This window comes from Mangifera indica, chromosome 12 (assembly GCF_011075055.1).
Source record: "Mangifera indica cultivar Alphonso chromosome 12, CATAS_Mindica_2.1, whole genome shotgun sequence".
NCBI lineage: Eukaryota > Viridiplantae > Streptophyta > Magnoliopsida > Sapindales > Anacardiaceae > Mangifera > Mangifera indica.
Window position 1 is genome coordinate 7022394 of NC_058148.1, and position 23489 is coordinate 7045882.

At 35.1% G+C, this 23489-nt stretch overlaps 1 protein-coding gene across 3 annotated transcripts; it reads right to left on the reverse strand.

Moving 5' to 3' along the window:
* Positions 1-459: 459 nt before the first annotated feature.
* Positions 460-16935, reverse strand: LOC123230343. 3 transcript variants are annotated; one of them, XM_044656531.1, is made up of 5 exons: positions 16778-16935; positions 16578-16659; positions 4323-4918; positions 1504-1679; positions 460-1191 (listed from the first exon to the last, which is right to left on the reverse strand). In XM_044656531.1, exons 2-5 carry the CDS (start codon positions 16597-16599, stop codon positions 903-905), a joined length of 1083 nt encoding a protein of 360 aa, XP_044512466.1. In that variant the 5' UTR covers positions 16600-16659; positions 16778-16935; the 3' UTR covers positions 460-902. The 3 variants fall into 3 exon arrangements, with proteins under 3 accessions (XP_044512466.1, XP_044512464.1, XP_044512465.1); XM_044656529.1 differs by having other exon boundaries at positions 460-1353; positions 16778-16932; XM_044656530.1 differs by having other exon boundaries at positions 460-1353; positions 16752-16886.
* Between the last annotated feature and the right edge of the window lie 6554 nt (positions 16936-23489).

A 23489-nucleotide genomic window follows, 5' to 3' on the forward strand; every position in this document is an offset into this window, starting at 1 on the left:
TTTTTTTATTATCTGTAACAAACATGATAATTATTTATACCTACCAAAATTTACTAAATTTTATCAAATATAACAATAATTTATATCCAGTAATCTTCCAGATACTCTGTCGTCAAAATAATTTGTCAATTTTGATAATAAAATTTTACCAAAACCGAATATACTTTAAATATTAAAAGATTACCAAAAACTAAAACTATTGAGGTAACATTACCAACACCCAACATTATAACCTTTTCCAAGTAAAAAATAAAAAAGTGAAAAAAGAAACAATAAAACTATATATACCCATTTTAAGTACACAAATAAATACACACTTATATGTGTTATCCTGCGATTAAGATATTTTGAATTAAAAATAAAGTAATATTCAATCATATGACGACATATATAAATATGTACCTATTTGCGTACTCAAAGAGAATACTCGTAGTATTGCCCAAAAAGAAAAAAAGAGAATGAGCAAATTGGGTGCAAGCCACTCCACTGAATTTCCATTAGAAATGCATAGAAAAGCAGAAAGTCCCTTACCTCACAAGTTTATTTAGTAAGATAATTTAGCATGTCTCAGCATGTAAAACAGAATCATCATCCTAACTTCCCAAATCCTCACATTTCCAATTTCTTTACCTTTGTCAACAAGAAGTCAGCTCTACAGGTTGAATCTCCCTCAATAAAACTAATTCAATCTTTCAACCTCTGCAATTCACCCAACCATCAATATGTGTTTTTCCTATGAAGCCTAAACCTCACAACCATATGGCTAAATGCATATAAATATATGCTTCAATTAGGAGACAACAACCCACTACCTTTTTTTTTTTTTTTTTCATTTTTTACATAGGACATCTCATCAGGAAGGATGGAGAACTTAGTCCTTTATTCCTTCTGTAGTTTTTGAGTCATTGAGTAGCCCATTCAAAGTAATGGCAGCGGGCACCCCTTGTGACAGTCCAGTTCCCACAACCAAAGAAAACACTGCCTTGTTTTGGTCCAGGCTTCCGAACCATCCCATTGCTGCTCTTCACCCCACAGAAACAATAAGGGTGGTACTGGAACTGGGGGGCATGCAAATCCTTTGGTTTTTGTAGATGATGAGGGATAAATGGCATGTGGTCTGGGAACTGATTACATGCCAGTGAAGCTTCAGTTGGCCACGTCAAGGAGTTTGTGATGGAGAATTTGAAACCCCTGTGCATGAGAAGAGCAAGTAAACGAGCGGTGTTTTTGGCATCATCCAGGCCACAGTGAGCACGGCCTTGCCATGCTAGGCCAGCCATCTCGACTGCCTCCCTTAAATTACATCTCACACCACCAAAAACCTCACGAAATGGAACTTTCAAGTTGATCCATCTAAGAAAGCAGAAAATAATAAACTACTTTACAATTTTTTTCCACTAAAAATCATTAATAACCTACCACTTCTTGTCGAAATCATTCTAAAAACCACTCATAGAATCAAAAAAAGAAAAATACAAATTACTTCTTATCTAAATCATTTACCTATTGAAATAAGGAGGCTTTCTAATCTTCTTGTATCGGCACTCAGATTCTAGCATTACACGGCAGTCCCAGTTTGACCACGTCACCACAGCAAAGTTGGTGTTCTTTATGCCCTTATTTTCAAGCCATTTGTCATGCCTAAGTAAAGCCTCACTCAATGTTACACCTCTGTCAACCTGGAAGCATATAATACATTAAATTCAAAGTTGAAGGTCGTTCATAACAAAAAGAAATGGATAAGGAAAGTAGGAAAGGACAAGCCTAAGGCAGTAGAGCAAAGTACAAGCAAACAAATCGTAGAAACTCATATAGTGCTAATCTTGCTTCATATGTTTTATTAGTTTCCCCACCAAGAAATTTTTGAGAATTACAATCCAGTTCTCAGTTTTTCCAGTTTTCCATCTCAAAGTCTTAAAAAGCATGACTTCTCTTTTTTCTGAAATGAACACAACAAAAAGCAACTTTTTTTCCTATATAACAACAGTAAACATCACCAACTTCTATTCACTTTACCAAAAACCAAACAAGAATTATGGTGCCTACGTTATCATAGAGTGTACTATGATAAATTATGTTCTGTGATCTAGAAAAAGTTAACCATAAAAGTGAACAATGTTCTCATAGAAAGGTTAATATGGAGAAGCCACATGAACTTTATCAATGGCACACATTAGATAATAAAAAATAAGAAAATACACATCACTAGCTTTCTTTTTCCTAGATCATAGAGCACAGAACTTGCATACCAGTACAATTTTAGTCTTGTTCTAATATCTCAGTTTAAAATCGCTTTGCAAGTTCATTGAAGAGATTATACTAGCCCAACAAGTTTCTGATTTATTTAGTTTTAGACAAGTTTCCTTTATATTTGATTTCTTAATGCCAAGTATATGATCAATAACAATCTGTTTCCAAAGAATAAAATGATTCTTCAGCTGTCTTAGCTGTCTGCTAAAATGCTACCTGTCTCTACCTAAGATCCTAATATTGCAATTCCATTGTGCCTTAATTGCCAAGCAAACCTATATTTCTTCCAAATTGTGTCATAATAATTCTAGGGCAACTAGAACGAGGTATCTAGAGACAAAAACAATTATTTCGTCTCCTGTAAGATTGATTACTATTAAAAACATTTACTGTTATCAAAGGCATTAAATACCTCTATCAGAGGGATTTTTGATACATTTACTAAAGATTTTGGATAATCTCAGGGGGATACATATACTTTTAAATAACAATGTGTGTGATTAAAAATAATCAATCTTAGAGGGGAAAAATAAATAAAAACCTAAAGAAGCTTACAAATGGTTGTGTATAATAAAAAATAAAGTTTTCATCCAAGGATTTGTTTAGTATTAATAACCCAAACTGACTGGGAATGGGCACAACCTTGCATATCTAGCGGAGATCTCAATGCTATTACCACATTTCCCATGCATCCAACTTATGTCTTCAGTCTTCCTCTCTCTCTCTCCTATAAGCAAATGACAAGAACAATCATTGGGACCTTGAAAACGATAACGCTCTTTTATCAAGATAAGGGAGAACCTAAGATCAAAAATGAGGCTGAGGTAAGAGTAAAAGAGATACTAGATTCAATAATCTTCATGGCAGTTGTAGAGTTAGGGGTTAAAAGAAAATGGTGATGGGCCAAAAGTCGAAAGATGAAGGACCTAGATATAAATTGATTAAAATGAATATGCACAAATTTACAAAAAAGACCCTATATGGTTAAATTTAATTAAATCAACGGTAGAGATCTAGAACTAGTTTCCAAACCATGATGGTCAACAACTATTTAAACCAAACAGTAGCAAACACTTACGATTTTGCTAATGATGATAAAATATTTTGCGAAAAAAACTATTCTTTCCCAGACCCGAGTCTAGCAACCAGAAACTGCTAAGCCCCAATAATTTGCTTCAACCTGATGAATAAGCTTTATTACTTCTCATAATTACCTCATATAACACATTTTAATAACTTGGTTTAAGATTTCATTACATTCAGTCTTATTTTCCAATCAGAAAGTTCAAGCTCATTTATTTACTGATAGCCCCAACTTCACCCCATGATTAATTTATTTTTATACCAATACTGTAACTTTTAAAAATAATGGTGCCAAGTTATTTGGGTTCTCCCACTACATCTTGAGAAACCTTCAACCAACTAGCCCTCATACTCTCAAGGAAGTAATTTTGCAAATAAATTTGTATCAATCCATCCATTAAGATCTACCCATCTATTATTAAGGATGTTTCCTAGGGAAAAATACATAGTAACCTGGGTATAACAATAACAGTTTAATTTGCACATATACCTAATTTTGACTAGGCAGAATTTGGGAGGAATCTATCCCACCAAAGACCCGTGGAAAAATAACATCATAATGAAGACACCAAATACAAAGAGAAGAAAAGGATGACAAAATTTAAGTCTCTTAATTGAGAACTGTCTTCTCAGAAGAATTTTTAATTGAGCAGATGATAATCCAGATCAAGGACATTGATACCCTACAACTTAATAGAAATCTCCACATCATCTTGCAGGAACAAGCTGACATTACTGAATATATGCTAATTTTTTAAATCCAATCAACATTAATTTGACATTCAAGTGATAACAAAATAGTAACTTGAAGCAAGGCAGAGGATAGTTCATCTTATTATTTATTTTTTCTCATGAAAATTTTTTATTCAATTATTTCACCCCAGCATGTTTTCTTCAGGGGAAAAGTTCATAAATACTAAATCTAAGCTGCATATCAGCCTATCAGGTTTCCTTACAGTAGATAAGAATAAGAGGAAATATTGACTAACCTGAATTTGCTGGATGCCAGTAAGATCCTTGCAGAAATCACTCAAGAGCTGATTGCAAGTTGGTCGCACATATGTTTGGAAACATGCTTCCAGCTGGCCAGTTACACTACTCACAATGACAGATGGAAACTCGATAATCTCCTGGGGATGGGGATTTTTCTCCTTGTCACAAGTAGCCTCAAAGTCTATGACCACAAAATACTGAAAATCTTGAAACTGGAAGTCATAGGGGTAAGCTGGAGTGAAAGTACTGTGCGGTGCATATTGAAATTGATTCTCCACAGGAAGGGGGTAAAATTGGCTCTCAAAAGCATTCATTTGGCAGTGATGCACCTTTTGTGAGTCAGGGTAGAAGGTGGACCATGAGCCAAAATCATGTTGGTAGGTGGGGTTGTTATAAAATTCATTAGAATATTCTAGAAACTTGGTGCTTAATTGTCGAATTGATTCTCCAACTTCCCCACCTTGATAAGAATTGATTTCATCTTTAAACTTAGGGAATCCTTCAACTGAATTCCCATTATTATACTGCAGATTGCAAGGAATTCCCTTGCTCTGGAGGCCTTTTAAGGATGCCTCGATCCTTTGCATAGCTTCTGCAATACAAAATACACAACAAATACTTTATCATAATATTGAACCAAAAATTTTGAACATCAGAATGCATAATTAATATTTACCACAAACATGCAAAACAAAGCCAAAAATAGAAAAGGATTTTCATAAATTAAAATTTCCATAAAAATGAATAAACAATCAACACCACTGAAAAAGAAAAATCTACTAGTAAAAAGAACAACCAACATTAAAAACCCAATAAAGTTAGAAATGATTCATAAATGAGTACAAGGTTAGTTACATAAATCTTTTTTTATTAAAAATAAAAAGTTAAGCTATATCTAGCTATTGTCCCATATGGGATTTGGGGAGTGCAAACAATGCTGACCAGCGCAACATAGCTACTGCCAGCATTTGGAGACAGTCAAATGGGCATTTTCTTCACTGCTATAAGCCCAAAGCATAATTTTCTTGAGACACTACAACTTAGATCCTCTCATATCAAATACCCAGAACAAAAAAGGGTTTAGGCTATATTTCAACCACTAAGCAATTCAGAAGAACTGATAAGTAATTAATCATACCTGAAACGCAAATGAAGACCTAAATCTGATTACTAATTTATCGGTATGATTATACAGTAAGCACATTCTCCATCTCATGGGTTTCATTTTCTCTCCTATGTTAAGATTTAACCAAAAAATCTAATCTTTTCTTTGTTTAGTGTAGATGTTGATCATTATAGTATTCTAAATTGCGGGCATATCTGGGTTCTCTTTTTTGTTTCTTTAGAAGTTTTTTCCACCAAGAATTTGAAAGTGTGGCAGCAAAGTGGAGAAGATTATGTTAGGAACCCAGCATTTATTCAATCAAAACACAAAATCAAAACATAAAATACATAATAACTAAAATATTTCATAAATAAAAATATTACAAGATAAACCGAACACTTCGAGGAGTTCGGGACCTCCCATTTTCCGGTCATTCGAGACGCCGGAGATCTCCCATTTTCCGGCCATTCGAGGCGCCGGAGACCTCCCTAAATCAGCCAAAGGTGACTGCCCTCAAACCCAAACCCTAATATTTTCTTCTCTTCCTTTTTAAAACTCAAACATATATATTTATAAAAGAAATGAGCCATTGGATTGGGGACAAGTGTCCCAATCCTAACATTTCCCTCCCCTTCAAAATCATCTTGTCCCCAAGATGAGTTTTCTGTTTTTTTTTGTTTTTTTTTTTTTTTCAGCTGTTTCTTCCTATCCAAATTTGTTTCCCGCCTACTGTTTTTCTTTTCTGGTTTAAATTTTTTTTTTTTTTTACAGCTGTCTCTTTTTTTTTTTTTTTAATATATTTTTTTTTTCTCTCTCCTCTCCTCTGCTTCTTTCACTTTTCTTTTCTTCTTTCCAGCGCCCCCTTTTCTTCTTTTTCCCTTCCCAATAAACCTACCACTGCCTCCACCTTTTTTCTATTTCTTTATTTTTTTATTTCTCTCTCCTTTCTCTTTCCTTCTTCTTTCCTTCTCCTTGTCTTTTCTTTTCTTCTTTCTTCTCCTTCGTTCTTGTTTCTTCTTCCTTCTGTCTTTTCTTTTTTTTTTTTTTTTCCGCTTCCGTCGGCGTTTCATTTTCTTCTGCTTCTTCTTCTTCTTCTATTTTGGTTTTCCTCTTCTTCTCATTTTGCGCTTTCGAACTTATTTCTTCCGGTGATGATTTTTCTTCAAGTCAGCCTCCATGAACATTTTCCGGCGACTCATCACTTTTCCGACCATCATCTATCTTCTCCGTTGGATCGAACGCGCTCTGATACCATTTGTTAGGAACCCAGCATTTATTCAATCAAAACACAAAATCAAAACATAAAATACATAATAACTAAAATATTTCATAAATAAAAATATTACAAGATAAACCGAACACTTCGAGGAGTTCGGGACCTCCCATTTTCCGGTCATTCGAGACGCCGGAGATCTCCCATTTTCCGGCCATTCGAGGCGCCGGAGACCTCCCTAAATCAGCCAAAGGTGGCTGCCCTCAAACCCAAACCCTAATATTTTCTTCTCTTCCTTTTTAAAACTCAAACATATATATTTATAAAAGAAATGAGCCATTGGATTGGGGACAAGTGTCCCAATCCTATACGTAAAGAAAATGAGAAGAAACAAGAACATCAATCTAAATACACAGGCTGTGAAAATGCTAAATAACTCTAGCAATGGAAGTACAGGTGGCAAAGGTGTGGATTCAACAAGTGGCAGCATTTCAGAAATGTTACAAATAGCAGAGCATGATAAAAAGCCTGCAGGTGACAGCAATTCAGAAATAACACAATCTGCAACAAATCAGCAAGAAAAGAGGGATATGCAGAAAAAAGAGGGAGCCACGGTTATACTGGCTGATGAGCTGGCGAATCAGGACTGGAAAAGCAACAGTGAGGAGAAGGAAAAGATAAAGAGCCTGGAGAGTATGTGGGGAGAGGAGACGATTTTTTCAGAGAAGGGAGAAGATTGAGGAGAGAACCGGCCTCTCGAAAGCTGGAAACTGTTCTTGGTTGTTCTTGTGATTTCAATTTGTCTTTTATGCTTTTGGTTTGTAAACAAAATGTAAATGGTGCCAGTTATGAGTTAAGTTCTGGTACAATTACTCTTTGTTCTGAATTTCATGTGATGAGTGCTCAAGTTTGAGGCTACATCTTTATTTTATGCAACGTGATCAATACAAATAGTATTTTCTTCAATATTGTTTCATACAAAGTTACATTTACAGTGCCAATATTACAGAGAACTTAACAACTAAACAGTAGTCTTGCAAAGATTTGTAGCTGGGACAAGGTTGAGCCTCACAAGCAGCCTCTGCCTCCTTCAGATCCCTATCATTTGGTATCAGAGCATGACGAGAATGGAGGGCCGAGTAGAAGCATTAGAGAATGAGATGACAGAAGTTAGACAGAAGATGTCCGAGGTGGATAAGCGATTGGAAGAACTGAACAGAGACATAGGAACGAAAATGAACGAAAATAAGGTTAGGATGGAAGGATTGGAAGGTAGCGTGGAGGTCATGAAAGCATATCTCCGGGACTTGAAGGAAGCTATGATTGGGAGAGATGGAGGCGACAAAGGGAAGGCTTCTGTAGGAGCCGGACCTTCTTTATCTCAGACGCCCACTCAGCAAAACACAGTGCCCATTGACAGGGAACCATCTCCTTTCCATAACCCATCCATTGGAGAGAGACCAGCACCTCCGTCGGCAAGAATGGAGGAAGTGGGGAATGATGAAGAGGCCACAGAAGATGACAGAAACAACAATAATTATCGGGGAGGGACCAGAAGGGATATCCAGTTTCGACGGCTGGATTTGCCCTTGTTCGACGGGGAGAAAACCTTGGAATGGCTAGAAAAGATTGAACGTTACTTCGATGTGAACGGAATAGCAGAGCGGGAAAGACTTGCAGCAGTAGGAGTGTGTATGGAGGGAGCAGCCTTTCACTGGTTCCGATGGAGAAGACGCAGGCAACCATTTATCGATTGGAGAGATTTTCGAAGCGCGACACTTAAGCGCTTTCGACCGGATGACGAACGATCAGCCCAAGAGGAGCTATTTTCCATTCGTCTGATCGATTCAGTTAAAGAATATAGGTGTCGATTTGAATTATTATCAGCAGAGATAGAGGAATTATCGGATAACACTTTGATAGTAATTTTCTTAAATGGGCTGACAGAAGAGCTTAGGGAGGAGGTCCGTTTGTTCCGACCGACGACGTTGGAAGAGACCATGGAAAGAGCACAGGAAATAGAAAGGAAAAATGCAGTGATTGAAGAGAAGGCAAGTAATCGACCTGGAAAACTCTACTCAAAAACCCATCACCCATTGACCCGTTACACATTTCCCTCGAACCCAAACCCAACATCTACCATAAGTTACCCAGTTCATCATCCAAACTCACGGCCCAATGCTTCCAATAACCCCAACTTATCTTATACATCCACTACCCAGCCCACTCGTCCTGTAGCTAACCCACCCATGAATTCAAGTCTTAGTACAAACCATCCCACACTAAGCCTTCGTCCATTCAGCCAAAACAAAACAGAGAGCATCTTTCCCTACACTAACGCAACATCAAAGGCCAAAGCTCCAATCCAATCGATGGCTTCAACCTCTAATCAGCGTCGTGAATACAACTCACGTCGGTTGTCAGATGCGGAGTATCGATCCAAGATAGAAAAAGGGCTATGTTTCAGATGTGATGAAAAATACACACCAGGGCACCGGTGTCGATTCAGGCAACTTCGAGTAATGGTATCCTGTGAAGATGAGTCCGAAAAAGATGATGAAGAGGGGACAGAAGAAGAAGCAACGGAAGAGAGAGAGTTAGAAGCAAGCTTAAACTCTAGCTCTACAGTGGGAATTGACTCTCCAAAAACAATGAAATTCGCTGGAACTGTGAGGGGAAAACAGGTGCTGGTGTTATTGGACAGTGGTGCGACACACAACTTTATTTCAGATAGAATGGTGTCTGAATTACAAATCCCTATTAAGCCTGCAAAATTCACAGTGTTGTTAGGAGATAACAGAAAAGTGTCGGGGATTGGGAGGTGCAAGGATGTTGAGTTGATGGTTCAGGGAGTCCGAATAGTTCAAGATTTTCTTCCTTTCAAATTGGGAGGAGTGGACATGATACTCGGAATTGATTGGCTCAGTCGTCTCGGAGAGGTGAAATCAAATTGGGGTAAGCAAACCATGCGATTCGAATGGGAGGGACAAAAAGTGGAATTGAAGGGGGATGTTTCGTTGTCTAAATTGGAGTCTTCTGTAAGTACGCTGTTGAAAATTATTTCAAATGGGGGTCATGGGTTTTGCCTAAAATCAGGAGAAGAAGCTGATACGTGTGAGGCTGAAATTAATGAAATCCTTCCTACCTTAGTACCTTTGCTAAATGAATTTGAAGACTTATTCAGGGATCCCCACGGACTGCCTCCAGAAAGGGAAAGGGACCATGCCATTCGCTTAATAGAAGGAGCGCAGCCGCCGAACTTGAGACCATACCGCTATCCACATTTTCAGAAGAACGAGATCGAAAGAATGGTGAAAGAGATGTTAATGGCGGGAATAATACGATCTAGCGTAAGCCCTTACTCAAGCCCCGTGTTACTGGTAAGGAAAAAAGATGGAGGATGGAGGTTTTGCGTGGATTATAGAGCGCTGAATCGGATAACCATACCTGATAAATTCCCGATTCCGACGATAGATGAACTTCTTGATGAGCTAGCAGGAGCTGTGATTTTTAGTAAATTAGACCTTCGATCGGGGTACCACCAAATAAAAGTGAAAGAGTCGGATGTAGAGAAAACGGCTTTTCGTACGCACGATGGCCACTACGAATTTCTTGTGATGCCTTTCGGGTTATCGAATGCACCAGCAACATTTCAAGGCTTGATGAATGATATATTTCGTCCTTATCTTCGAAAATTTGTATTGGTTTTTTTTGATGACATTCTAGTCTATAGTAAAGGACTCAACGATCACTGCCAACATCTCAGAGAGGTATTTGCTGTGTTAAGAAATCATCAGCTTGTAGTTAACAGAAAGAAATGTCAGTTTGGCAGGGACAAAATGAGTTACTTAGGCCACGTGGTGTCACGAGAAGGAGTTGAAACTGACCCTAAAAAAATTAGCGATATGCAAAATTGGCCAGCACCCCGTGACTTGCGGGATTTGAGAGGTTTTTTGGGATTAACCGGATATTACAGAAGGTTTGTTCGTGGATATGGAAAAATTGTTGAACCTTTAACTAATTTATTAAAGAAAAATTCTTTCAGGTGGAGCGATGAAGCACAGGTAGCTTTCGAAGCCCTTAAGAAAGCCATGGTGACGGTACCGGTGTTAACAATGCCTGACTTCACTAAGGAGTTCATTGTTGAAACTGATGCATCCGGGTCAGGGCTAGGAGCAGTTCTTATGCAGTCCGAAAGACCAGTTGCATTTTTGAGCAAGGCGTTGTCACCCCGAAACAAAGGAAAATCAGTTTATGAACGTGAACTAATGGCGATTGTTATGGCTTTTCAAAAGTGGCGTCATTATTTGTTAGGACGACATTTCCAGGTGAGAACTGACCAAAGAAGTCTCAAGTTCTTGACTGAACAGAAAATCGTGGGGCATGAGCAGCAGAAATGGCTAGTAAAAATGCTTGGATTTGACTTCGACATCGTTTATAGGCCAGGGTGCGAAAACAAAGCAGCGGATGCTCTATCAAGGAAACCAGGAAGTGATGGGGAATTCAAAGTTATTTCTATTCAGATTCCTGTTGGTGTGAACGTCATACAGGAGGAAGCACTCAAAGATGACAAGCTACGACAGATTATTCAAGATTTGTTGATAGGCTCTAATTCACATGGAGGTTATTGTTTGAAGAATGGGAGCTTGATGTACCAAGGCAGAATGGTAGTGTCACGTGGGTCCAGGTTGGTTCCAATTTTCTTAGCTGAATTTCACTCTTCTCCTATGGGAGGGCATTCTGGTTTCCTTAGAACATACAAAAGGATATCTACAGTACTCTATTGGGAGGGAATGAAGAGCGATATCAAACAATTTGTAGCCGAATGTGAAGTATGTCAGCGAACCAAGTATGAGGCTCTTTCCCCTGCTGGACTTCTTCAGCCTCTTCCCATTCCTTCAAGAATTTGGGAAGACGTGTCTATGGATTTCATAACGGGGCTACCGAAGGTGAAAGGGTTTGACACTATACTTGTAGTGGTTGATAGATTAACCAAATACGGACATTTCATGGCTGTACGCCACCCTTACACAGCAAGAGATATCGCTAGTATCTTTATTAGGGAAATTGTTCGGCTTCATGGGTTTCCCCGCACTATCGTTTCAGATCGTGATCGAGTTTTTATGAGTAATTTCTGGTCTGAAATGTTTAAAGCGTCAGGAACAACACTTAAATTTAGCTCGGCCTACCACCCTCACACCGACGGACAAACTGAGGTAGTAAACCGGGGTCTCGAGACTTATCTTAGATGTTTCTGTTTTGAGCAACAGCGCACATGGCCGAATTGGTTACAATGGGCTGAATATTGGTTCAACACCACGTTTAACGCTTCGACAGGTATGACACCATTTAAAGGAGTTTACGGCAGGGATCCCCCACCACTTCTGAGGTTGGTAGATGAGCCTTCGAAAATAGATGATGTTGATGCAATGATTAAACAGCGGAATGAAATCTTGGACAGACTAAAGAGGAACCTGCATGCTGCCCAAGAAAGAATGAAAAAAATAGCAGACAAGAGCAGAAGAGAATTAGAATTTTCAGTGGGTGATCAAGTCTTTTTGAAGCTACAGCCGTATAGGTTTCGATCTTTAGCTACGAAACCGAACGAAAAATTGAGTCCTCGCTTCTATGGACCCTTTCAGATTGAAGAAAGAATTGGGTCAGTTGCTTACAAATTAAAACTTCCGGAGACAGCAAAAATTCATCCTGTCTTTCACGTATCACAGCTGAAGAGGAGAGTAGGACCGTCAGTGCTAAGTCAACCCCTTCCATACTGCTTAAATGAAGAAGGCGAGCTGGAGGTCCAACCTGAAGAAGTCTTGAATTTCAGATATTCACAACAAGGGGATTTGGAGCTACTCATTAAATGGCACAACCTACCAGACCATGAGAATTCATGGGAATTGTACAAGAACTTAATACAGACCTTTCCGCACTTATACCTTGAGGACAAGGTGCCTTTGGATGGGCGGGGTAATGTTAGAGCTCGGGTATACGTAAAGAAAATGAGAAGAAACAAGAACATCAATCTAAATACACAGGCTGTGAAAATGCTAAATAACTCTAGCAATGGAAGTACAGGTGGCAAAGGTGTGGATTCAACAAGTGGCAGCATTTCAGAAATGTTACAAATAGCAGAGCATGATAAAAAGCCTGCAGGTGACAGCAATTCAGAAATAACACAATCTGCAACAAATCAGCAAGAAAAGAGGGATATGCAGAAAAAAGAGGGAGCCACGGTTATACTGGCTGATGAGCTGGCGAATCAGGACTGGAAAAGCAACAGTGAGGAGAAGGAAAAGATAAAGAGCCTGGAGAGTATGTGGGGAGAGGAGACGATTTTTTCAGAGAAGGGAGAAGATTGAGGAGAGAACCGGCCTCTCGAAAGCTGGAAACTGTTCTTGGTTGTTCTTGTGATTTCAATTTGTCTTTTATGCTTTTGGTTTGTAAACAAAATGTAAATGGTGCCAGTTATGAGTTAAGTTCTGGTACAATTACTCTTTGTTCTGAATTTCATGTGATGAGTGCTCAAGTTTGAGGCTACATCTTTATTTTATGCAACGTGATCAATACAAATAGTATTTTCTTCAATATTGTTTCATACAAAGTTACATTTACAGTGCCAATATTACAGAGAACTTAACAACTAAACAGTAGTCTTGCAAAGATTTGTAGCTGGGACAAGGTTGAGCCTCACAAGCAGCCTCTGCCTCCTTCAGATCCCTATCAGATTACAGTCTGAAGGTTCAAAGTGATCTCACATAAAGGTATTGACGGATATAGAAAAAAGTTAAGTTGAAAGAGTTACCCTACCACCATACATTGAAACACTAAGAATTTAGGGATAACCCAAAAAGTTGACGACCACCAAAATCCATCAACTCCAACAATCTAAGAAAAATGGCCAATTAAACCAAATGGGTATCCATGACATACAAACATCAGTGACCTAATGTTCCAAGAAAAAATAACTTGTGGCAGCCAAATGCACTAGGAATCTGAGCAGCTTAATTTTCATTGAATTATATGTTAATTGAGCACCACAACTACGTTTTGCTGCCCCTTCCACTGGATAAATTTTCTAAATCTTACAGTTATAGCCTTAGTTTATGATATATGCCAGAAAGGATACTATATCTATCAGCCATTATGAGTCAGTTAATGTATGTCCCGAAAAAAAAAAAAATGACAGAACAAGAGATCGTAACTCCTTGATGATTAATTAGAATTAAAGGTTCTCTGTTGAACTCCATTCAAGGTTTTTACTACTTTAATGGATAGTTATATCTAACATAAGAATGGGATATGCTCTTTAGGCACAGATTTATCTTATATGCAGAAATAAGCATCCAGAGTCTAGTAAAGTCATGCAAACTACACACAGAGGTAAGTAATAAAGCCCTAAAAAGATAACCAGAAATCCAAAAGTCAAAGACAAGCAGTTGGCAGTGACATGCTAAAGTTCTCAGCACATATTATAGCTACTACACACATAGGTACAATCTACAGTAGGATTTCACAGCATTCTGTAGGTGCAATTAAATGCTAAAAATTTGAGGCAGAATAAGTCAACCTAGGCATATAAAGGCCACAATTATTCATCCCAACCAGCATTTCAAAGACCAGAAATTTTATCTCATCTAAAGCACTCACCAAAGGTAAAACAGAATGAAAAATTACACTCTAAATTGTAGCTACAAAAAGTTTCAGGAATAGATAAAAAAATAAGCCCTATCTTTCATACCCCTTAAAACTATTGAGCCACATTACTGGTACCTTCATAATAATAATATGACCAATTAAAATGAACTATCAAGTAATTAACACTTCTCATAAATAAAGAAAAAATGAAGCAATCATTCACTACATTGATATCAAATATATAAATCTAAAAAACAAAAGTAATTTTTCACTACATAAATATCACGCTTATAAATATAAAAATATGCATGAATCTGAATATTTACCAAGAGAAGCAACTTAAACATGTTAAAGCTGACCAAGCTCAATACAATTACAATTCAAAATTGGACCTGATATCCAGGCCTAAAGTTGATGCAAAGTGGGGCATGAGAACTCCCTGGCCAAATATCTACCGAAGCATCAAACTAAGGATAAAAAGGTCCAATTAATCAAAATAATTCTAATGTATTTCTAAGAACTTAAAGGTAGTACAATAACTTAATAAGAATAAGAACCTTGAGCACCACAATGTTTAGGGTAAATTAGAGGCTTAGCTGATTCTAGACTGTAACCAATTGTACAAAAAACCCAAGTAAATTGTAGGAAGAAGCTCCAAAAAAACAACTTGTGTATAGTATCGGATAAACTGCTTGAATCTAAAACAAATTTAACAAAATTGGTTATGGGCTTTTGATGACATTTAACTCGAATTATATTCAAAATTTCTAAATTGTATTCTTGATTTGAAAACTACTTCTAAAACAAGAAAGAAACACTTAAGTTTGTGAGAAAGCTCTAATTTCAGGAAAAGATAAAGAGCTGTCTTTGGAAGTTCCTAACAAATAATACAAAAACCCCAAGTAATACAAATCAACTAAATTGTAGTAAGAAGTTCCAAAAATCAATTTGCATATAGTATCAGATAAACTGCTTGAATCTAAAACAAATTTAACAAAATTGGTTATGAGCTTTTGATGACATTTAACTTGAATTATATTCAAAATTTCAAAATTGTATCCGTGATTTGCAAGAAAGCTCTAATTTCAGGAAAAGAAAAAGAGCTGCGTTCGGAATTCATTTTTGTTTATCAGTCAGAATAAAATATAAAAATTTCTTTTTTTTTTTTTTTTCTCTTTTGCTCTCCAAGCTCTTTAGTTCCTATCTCTCTCTTTAGTAAACTCTTTTGTGGGTATCATCTATCTACTCTACCTTTGGTTTATTCTTCATCCTAAAGTCTTCTTACAAGCTCTTGACGTCATAATCCATCAAACATCAATTTGGCATGAACTTATGGACCAATGAGAAGAACTTGTTGCAGCTCAAATCTATGGGAACTTAGATTGGTGCACATTAGATGCTTCTTTGAGCAAGATAATTCACTACTGTTGAAATTAATGGCAATGTAGGAAATGGTTAGGATTTATAAAAAAACGGTTGAAAGATAATGCAGATGCAACATTGGGAAAATTCATTAGCTACACTATTGGAATAAAACCTGTTAATGAAGTTATGGATACTATTATTCCACTGCATATTGAAATTATTTATATTCTTTTACGAAATATATGGATAGGCGAAAAAAAGGATACGCATTGCAGATATATGATAGAGCTTTTAGAAATAATAATCCATTTTATTGGTTTACCATATCTTCAATCAAGGATTAGCTGCACCCAGTAAAGCTATTGAGAAGGCCCATCAGTTACACTCATGCAAATACTTTAAAATTATTAAAACTAAAGAACCAATTGCACCAAAGAAGCCACATAAAAGGATTCAAGAAAAAAATTGTAGATAATAAGGGAAATATATATAATTCATCAATTCTATCCACTTCTTGAACGTTTTTGACGAAACTTTATGTAACTTTAGCCCCTACAATGTTGTCTATCACATTAAGGTTTTTCCTACATATCTATACTTAACAAATACGCCTCTAAAAAGGGCTCAAATTATAAAAACCTCTTATGCTCCCCATAAAATATTATACACGTTGATTCTTGTAACAACTTCACTAGCCATCAAATAATAGGTTCACCCCTATTCCAACAAGCATAAAAAGAATAATTCCCCTTTTCTCAGGCAACACACGATTAAACCTAAAATAATAATAACTCATTAAACATTACAATACACCCCCCACAAAAACGAAAACCCCTATTCCTTTTCAGTAACATATGGAAAATCATCATCACTTAATAGTACTGAACCAGAACTCAAGAGATCACAAAAGCATAAAAAAAAACACACCTTTATGTTTAAGGGCCATCATGATCTTGTGTATAACTGAGATCCACCAGAAGGTACATCAGATCTTCCTCTTTGAACTCACCTGTGAGGAAGAACATAGACAATAAATAAATAAATAAATTCAAAGAAAAAAGCGAAAATTAAAGGAAATTTAAAAACAGAAAGAAATTGAACCTAGAGAGAGAGTTGAGAGAGAGAACCTGGCTGATTTCGAGGGAAAAAGAGTAGATGAGGCAATTAAGGACTTTTTTTTTTTTTTGTATTATTCCATTTAAATTTAAATTTATTAATGTATATAATATTTTTGCTAAAATACAAAGAAGAGCTTTACTGGACAGTTGATTCAAAGAAGGAAACTGAAGGTAACCGCCATTTCATAGGATTAAATTTTTTTAGGATAATTAATTAAAATAGAAAAGGTTCATCGAATTTTAATTAGTGGTACACTTGATCTGAATAATACGCAGCTCATGTTGAACTCGACGGCATAAATATGGGGTTCAAGCTTAGGTGGAACTAATTAAAAAAATTATATTTAAATTTTTAAATTTTATTTAAAATTTTATCATTTATATATTTATTTATTCTTATTTAAATTTAAAAAATTAAATTTTAAATAAAACTATAGGTAGAATCTAATCTTATTAACTCATTTAAAGTTGATATGGTAATATATAATTAGAAAATTTAATTATTTATTTTTGCTTTCGTTTTAAATTGTCTAATTTTTATAGTCGAGTTACTTTGTATTAATAAGTTAATAAGATTTATTTATATACATAGAACTACTCTTAAATTTTAAAGAAATAAGTGTAAAATTTGTGACTATTAGAGGTTTATTTATATTTTAATTAGTCAAGTCGTAATCTTGTGAGTTTACCAAGCTAACTTATAATAAGCTTGAGTTTAATTCAATTGTAATTGAACCAAGCCTAGCTCGTTTACACCTTAAATTTAGTCAATATTATAGGGATTTTACAAATATATTATATTAAACCATCTCAAATAATGATAAGATTGCTCTCATGCCCAACCTTGCAATATCGTCGTCTCACTATTACTTCTAAGTGTTATTATCAAATTCTCACACAAAAATCATGAGATTAAACAAATATCATGATTGAATTCAAGTATGAAGATGTATAGTTTGTATAACATTCTTATCTATAAATACTACCCTCTAAAAAGAAATCTTACTTTTGTGTGTCCATATTAACATGATAACGAAAATCAAATGCAACAAACATTTGCTATACCAAAAATACCCTTATTAATTAAACAATATAAATAATCCTTGAACTGTTTATACAAAACATATCATAATTAATGTGTGTATAACCAACATCCAACATAAGCCAATATATCAACATGAGTATCAAAATACATCAATGGTAAATATAACATCAATAATATCATCCCCTTGCACCTCGATATGAGTTAACTAGCCACCATGCAGTTGCTAAATCACCTCTCACTTGTAAAATAAAATGGAAAATGGTGAGTAGAAGTATTTAACTCATAATTAATCTTATTTTCCTTTCCCTCCAACTCAACTCACATTCCTATTAAAATTCTTTCTCAATCACATTATCTAGGATTTATCTCTAAATCTTATTAACTTGGATAAAATGGAATGCAATGCATGTAAAATCATTTATCAAAATTAGTGGTGAAATCATTTTTCAAAGTCATCTTCATGCCGATTAAACTAGACTGATTCGATACCATAGTCATATGACTCAATCTCATAGTCTATCATAAATCATAATATGTATGAACTTGTCTTGACATATTTTTATAAATGTCAATCGATGAACTCTCTTATAACACCTTTTTGTGGGTGTACGCATGATGAATGAAACATTTTTTCTATGTAGTTGTATGGTCTATGTCTTGGATGTCTTATTGCAATAGCCTTTTAAATTACATATTTTTTTGGGTGTACGCACGATGAATGGAACATTTTTTCTATGTAGTTGTATGGTCTATGTCTTGGATGTCTTATTGCAATAGCCTTTTAAATTACATATCTTGAAATCAAGTGAGAAAATTAAGTTTTCAAGGGTGGCATTAAATCTCTCAATCTATGAGAATTATGTGTTCCACACATGTACTCTATGGATATTTTGGTCTCTTAAGTGTTCTGCGGGATCTTTATGTCCCATCTCATTGCCTCATCTCTCATAAAAAATGTAAATTAATTTTTTCAAATATCATAAATTATGGATATGTTTTCAAGTTCATGTAAATCTCATATGGGGTTTTATTTAGTTTTCACTATCTATGTACATGTTGATGATACTCTTGCCTTATTTGTCACACCCGCAAGTATGTCATAAAGGGGATTTGGTCTTTTCTATATTTTGGTTTAAATTATGTATAAGTGTTATATATGGAGTGCACTATACAGTCGTATACACCTAGAGTGCATGCTCAAGCATGTGTCTTGATAGGCATAATGGTCATTATGTGCATGGTGCATGAAATTATTTAAAAATTAAAGAGGGGATGATTGAGCATGAAGGTGGTACACAATTGCACACTCAATAAGAATGAATAGTGTCAACTGGTCACCATGAATGCTCGTGCATAAAGAGATATGTGATCGGACATGATGTTTGAATTTTGGATAAACACGTCTCCATGATCATGGGACGTGATTTTCACTATGTATTTGTCTAATCAATCGTGTAAGAAGGTTGTATGGTTGTGAGTGATACTATTTGGCTAAAATAAAAAGAGTTGAGATTGTGGTTGAAGTGTTATAGCATTTTATACTATTTTAAAGTAACAATGCTACATTTACACATTTTGATACATAAATCATGTGTCATCCAATGATTGAAAAATTGGATCGGACCAGTCGATCGAACCGGATAGACCGTGAATCGGCACTGTAGACGAATACTGTAGAAAACAAAACCGTTTTAGATTTAAAATCGGATTGGACCGCAGTTGAACCACCAGTTCTCATCTAAACTGCGGTCGAACTGTTGGTTCTCATATGAACCGCAATCCAATCGGTTTAGGTGGCTTCCGGTTTAAGGTTTCATATAAAAACTATAAATACACTGGAAAACAATCCATTCCCTTAATTGAAGTGAGAAGAAGCAGAGGACAAGCACGAGCGAGGCATGAGATGGTTATTCATGAATGAAGAGGAAGATGAAGTGGAGGAGTATGGACTCGAAGGCTTACGGTACGAGCTCATGATGATGACGCCATTGAGTTAAGTCGAATTGGCATGTTGGCAAATGAGGAAACGATTGATGGAAATGAGGGGGAGGAGGAGAAGAGAATGTGTTAGTGAACTCACATGGCTTGATACATAAAAGCGAAGAAGATTGTTTTCATTTCTTTTTTTTTTTTATTTGCTAATGTAGACCTGCTATGGTGAGTTGGTTGTTTCTTCTTCTTCAAGGTGAAGAGATAATTGCAAAGAAAGAATGAAAGTAGAGTTGCGAAGACTAGCAAAAATTTTCTGTTAACCAGTAAGTGGTGAGAGAGTGAAATAAATGAATATTGAATTTTAATTTTTTTTTTAAATTTTTGAATGTTTCATTCATTTTTGTTGGGGGTTAAAATTAAATATTGAAGTGTGAGTTTTTGCACTCATGAAGTGGACGGTAGAGATGGCCCCGCGAAGTTAAGAAACTTGGTCAACAAGTCAACATGTAATATTTTAAATTTTACCTTAACAAGTTTTGAATTTTAGTGCTTATGAATTTGTGTTATAGTTTTGGTATTTGTCAATTTAAGTTATGATTTTTATTGTTTAATAATAGGTTAATTTGTTATTGTTAATTTGTAATCGACTAATTGTTTTTGTCAAGTTAATATGTTATTGTTAATTTATAATTTTATGTTCAATACCATATATATTTTGTTAATTGTGAAAAATATGTATAATATAAAATTTAGTATGTAAAACACATATAAATAAATATAATTTTTTTAAGTTATTGTATAAAACTAGAATTTTGATCGAATCAACCGATCTAAATGGTCCGATCGGTTCGACTGAAACCAATATTCAAAACTGTTTTTACTCCAGTCCGGTTCTAAAAACCTTGGTGTCATCAATGATTTAGAATTATTTTATTTTAATTCAGAATCATTCAATCACATAATAATATATTATCTGTATACTTATATTATGTATTTAAAGTGTAAACACATAGTTTTATTGATTTTAAAAACCTTAATCTTTATTTCTTTTATTTTTTTATAGATTAGTTTTATCTTGACGTTTAGTCTGTCCTTTGGGTTTGTGTTATCATTTAAGGCAAAGGACTACTGCCCACGCAAGTTCTAATTTAATTTCAAAACCATATCTACACCGACTGAAAAACTCAAATATATCACAATGGACTAACTTCTATTATAATTTTTTGTTAGAGTGAGAGGTAAAATCATTATTTTACTATTAAACTCTAAAACCTTAAACATTTGTATCATTTCCCCCCTTAATTTAAAAAACTTACAATTTCCCCCATAAATTGAACATTGGAAAACAACATTTCCCCTCCTAAGGTTTTTTTTTTCCATCTCTGGCTATCAAATGTTGTTCCCGTTGTCGACCAATGTTCCCATCATTTTCTTCTTTAATAGTCAACGTTCATTAGACCAATTTTATTGGATGAAAACGAATCATCTTTGTCTGATGAAATCAGTCAGGTGAGAATGTCAACCAGAGGAGAAAAAGATGGCGGGAAAGTTGACTAATGGCAGGAACAATAATCGGTTGTTGGATCTAAAAGAAATTACCCTTGGGAAGGAAATGCAATTTGTTGAAGTTTAATGATGGGGGAAATTGCTAGTTTTCTAAATTAAAATGGGAGAATTATATAATTTTTTAGATTTTTAAGGTTTCAAAGTAAAATGACAATTTTGCCTTCGTCTCTAATGAAAAATTATAACAGAAATTAGTTCATATATGAATGTTTGAATTTTTTATTTCTCATAAATATGTTTTTGAGATTAGGATAAATTTTGGATAATAAATAGTCATCTAACCTACCATTTAACTAATATGAATCGATTGTTGAACCAAAGTCTTGATGGTTGATTCTATGTCACAAGAAATTTCGTGACTTTAAATCTAAATTTCTTCACAGGCCACTAGAGACAATTTTATAGCATAAATTAAACCCACCTAGGTCAATATATTTCCAAGCCACAATCTTAACAATAATTGATAACATTCACAGTGTTACATATCTAGGTGGCTTTCCACCTAGTCAAGTCAACTAAATCTATGAAAATACATTTATGAAATGGTGGATACACGATGGTGAAAATGGAAAATTGAAGGAGGGCATTGAATGTCTTTTATATGAGTAAGCCAAAATGTCAAGGGGAGTTGGTGAAAATTGTTGTATAAATAGCCCCTTTTATCCCTCACATTGATATATACACTTTTCTCCATCCGGGAAAGCATTTCTTTTAATTGCTTTTGCTCTTCTTCTCCTCTCTTCTCACTTTTGCTTTAATCTCATTACCTTTACATCCTTGGTTATTATCTTTATAACACACAACCTATTTTTAATATATATATTTTCTTTTTTCTATTGTGTTTAAAGGTGTCTATGAGCCACGTCGTTTGTGTCATGTTTGTTAGAATATGCCCTAAAAACCAATCACTTTATTGGTTTCAAGGGTTGTATATCTTGTATATACATTATTAATAAAAGAAGAGTTCTGTCATACTTCACATGTTTTATGTGTCACTTTTATATCTATGTTGTAGTTGTATATTACATTTATATTAGCTACATGCATATGACATGTGAAAAGTCCCGATGAGTTTTAATAAATGTCATCAAATCATTCCCTGCATAGGCAATCTATTTGGGCAATAGTATTGCATAGTGGTATGTGCTATATCACCACAATATATCAGTAGATGATATTAGACATGGTGGATATACACATGGGTAAACAATAAAACCGTTTGATGATTAGAGAATTAATCAAAGGTTATTATATTATATTATTTATTGAATGTGACCACTGAACGATGATCACATGGGCATTAATATGCAGTCAATGATACATCGTAAATCATACTAATGTATAGATCCTTTGACTTGAGATATCACAGCTGTGCTTAGTTCTGGAACGTATGGTTCATACGGTGTATACCACGCGACTAATCATGTCTCATTCAGAAGTCACTTTGATCATATGTTGCTTGAGCGAGAGGACAAGTGACGATCATATAGGGATCCATCAGCTCGACTGCTCTCAAATTCTCATACGAATATCGAGAAACATGAAAATCTAAAATACTGGCCAGTGTAGATAAAAATCTATATGAAGAGAGTTTCGATGTGGCACGTTATGATGTATTACTTGATATTCGAAAAAATTAAATATTAGATTTTGACATTCCATGAATCCAAGTTTAATCAAGATGTAACGACGGAGGGATTGAATTACATGATAAGTGTGAGTAAGAAAAGTTCATTTGACATTATGAGAAACTTGTACTCCATTGTGATGTAGGGGTTATAAGACATTGCTAGATGACACCACATGATCAGTGGTAGCTTTGTTTTGTAGCGAAAAACGAAGTATATCGTTTAACGACAGTTTTGAGTTATACAGTGATATAATAAAAAGTATCATTCGATATGGGATCCACAACTACGTCACTATGAATCTTGAAGGTCACACTCATATTTCAAGGAAGAAAATGATGTTATGAAGCTGAAAATATTTATCCATGGTTGGCTAGCATTTTTCGAGGATAAAAATTGTGTTTTTCGAATAAGATTCGAAAATGGGCGAAATTATCATTTTGCACCTTTTAAATTGTTTAGAAAGTTGCATGAATAATTTTAGGTACAAATTATTCAACATGTGTTAAATTATGATTTACTTTTAATTATCAACCAATGAGAATTACAC

What these genes read in the sequence shown, in the direction of transcription:
- LOC123230343 (XM_044656529.1), bottom strand. Translation starts at nt 16,599, where the DNA reads ATGATGGCCCTTAAACATAAAG. An exon ending in GATGGCCCTTAAACATAAAG is followed by an intron (nt 4,919 to 16,577) that starts GTGTGTTTTTTT and finishes TTTGTATTGCAG; the next exon opens with AAGCTATGCAAAGGATCGAG. An exon ending in AAGCCTCCTTATTTCAATAG is followed by an intron (nt 1,354 to 1,503) that starts GTAAATGATTTA and finishes CTGCTTTCTTAG; the next exon opens with ATGGATCAACTTGAAAGTTC.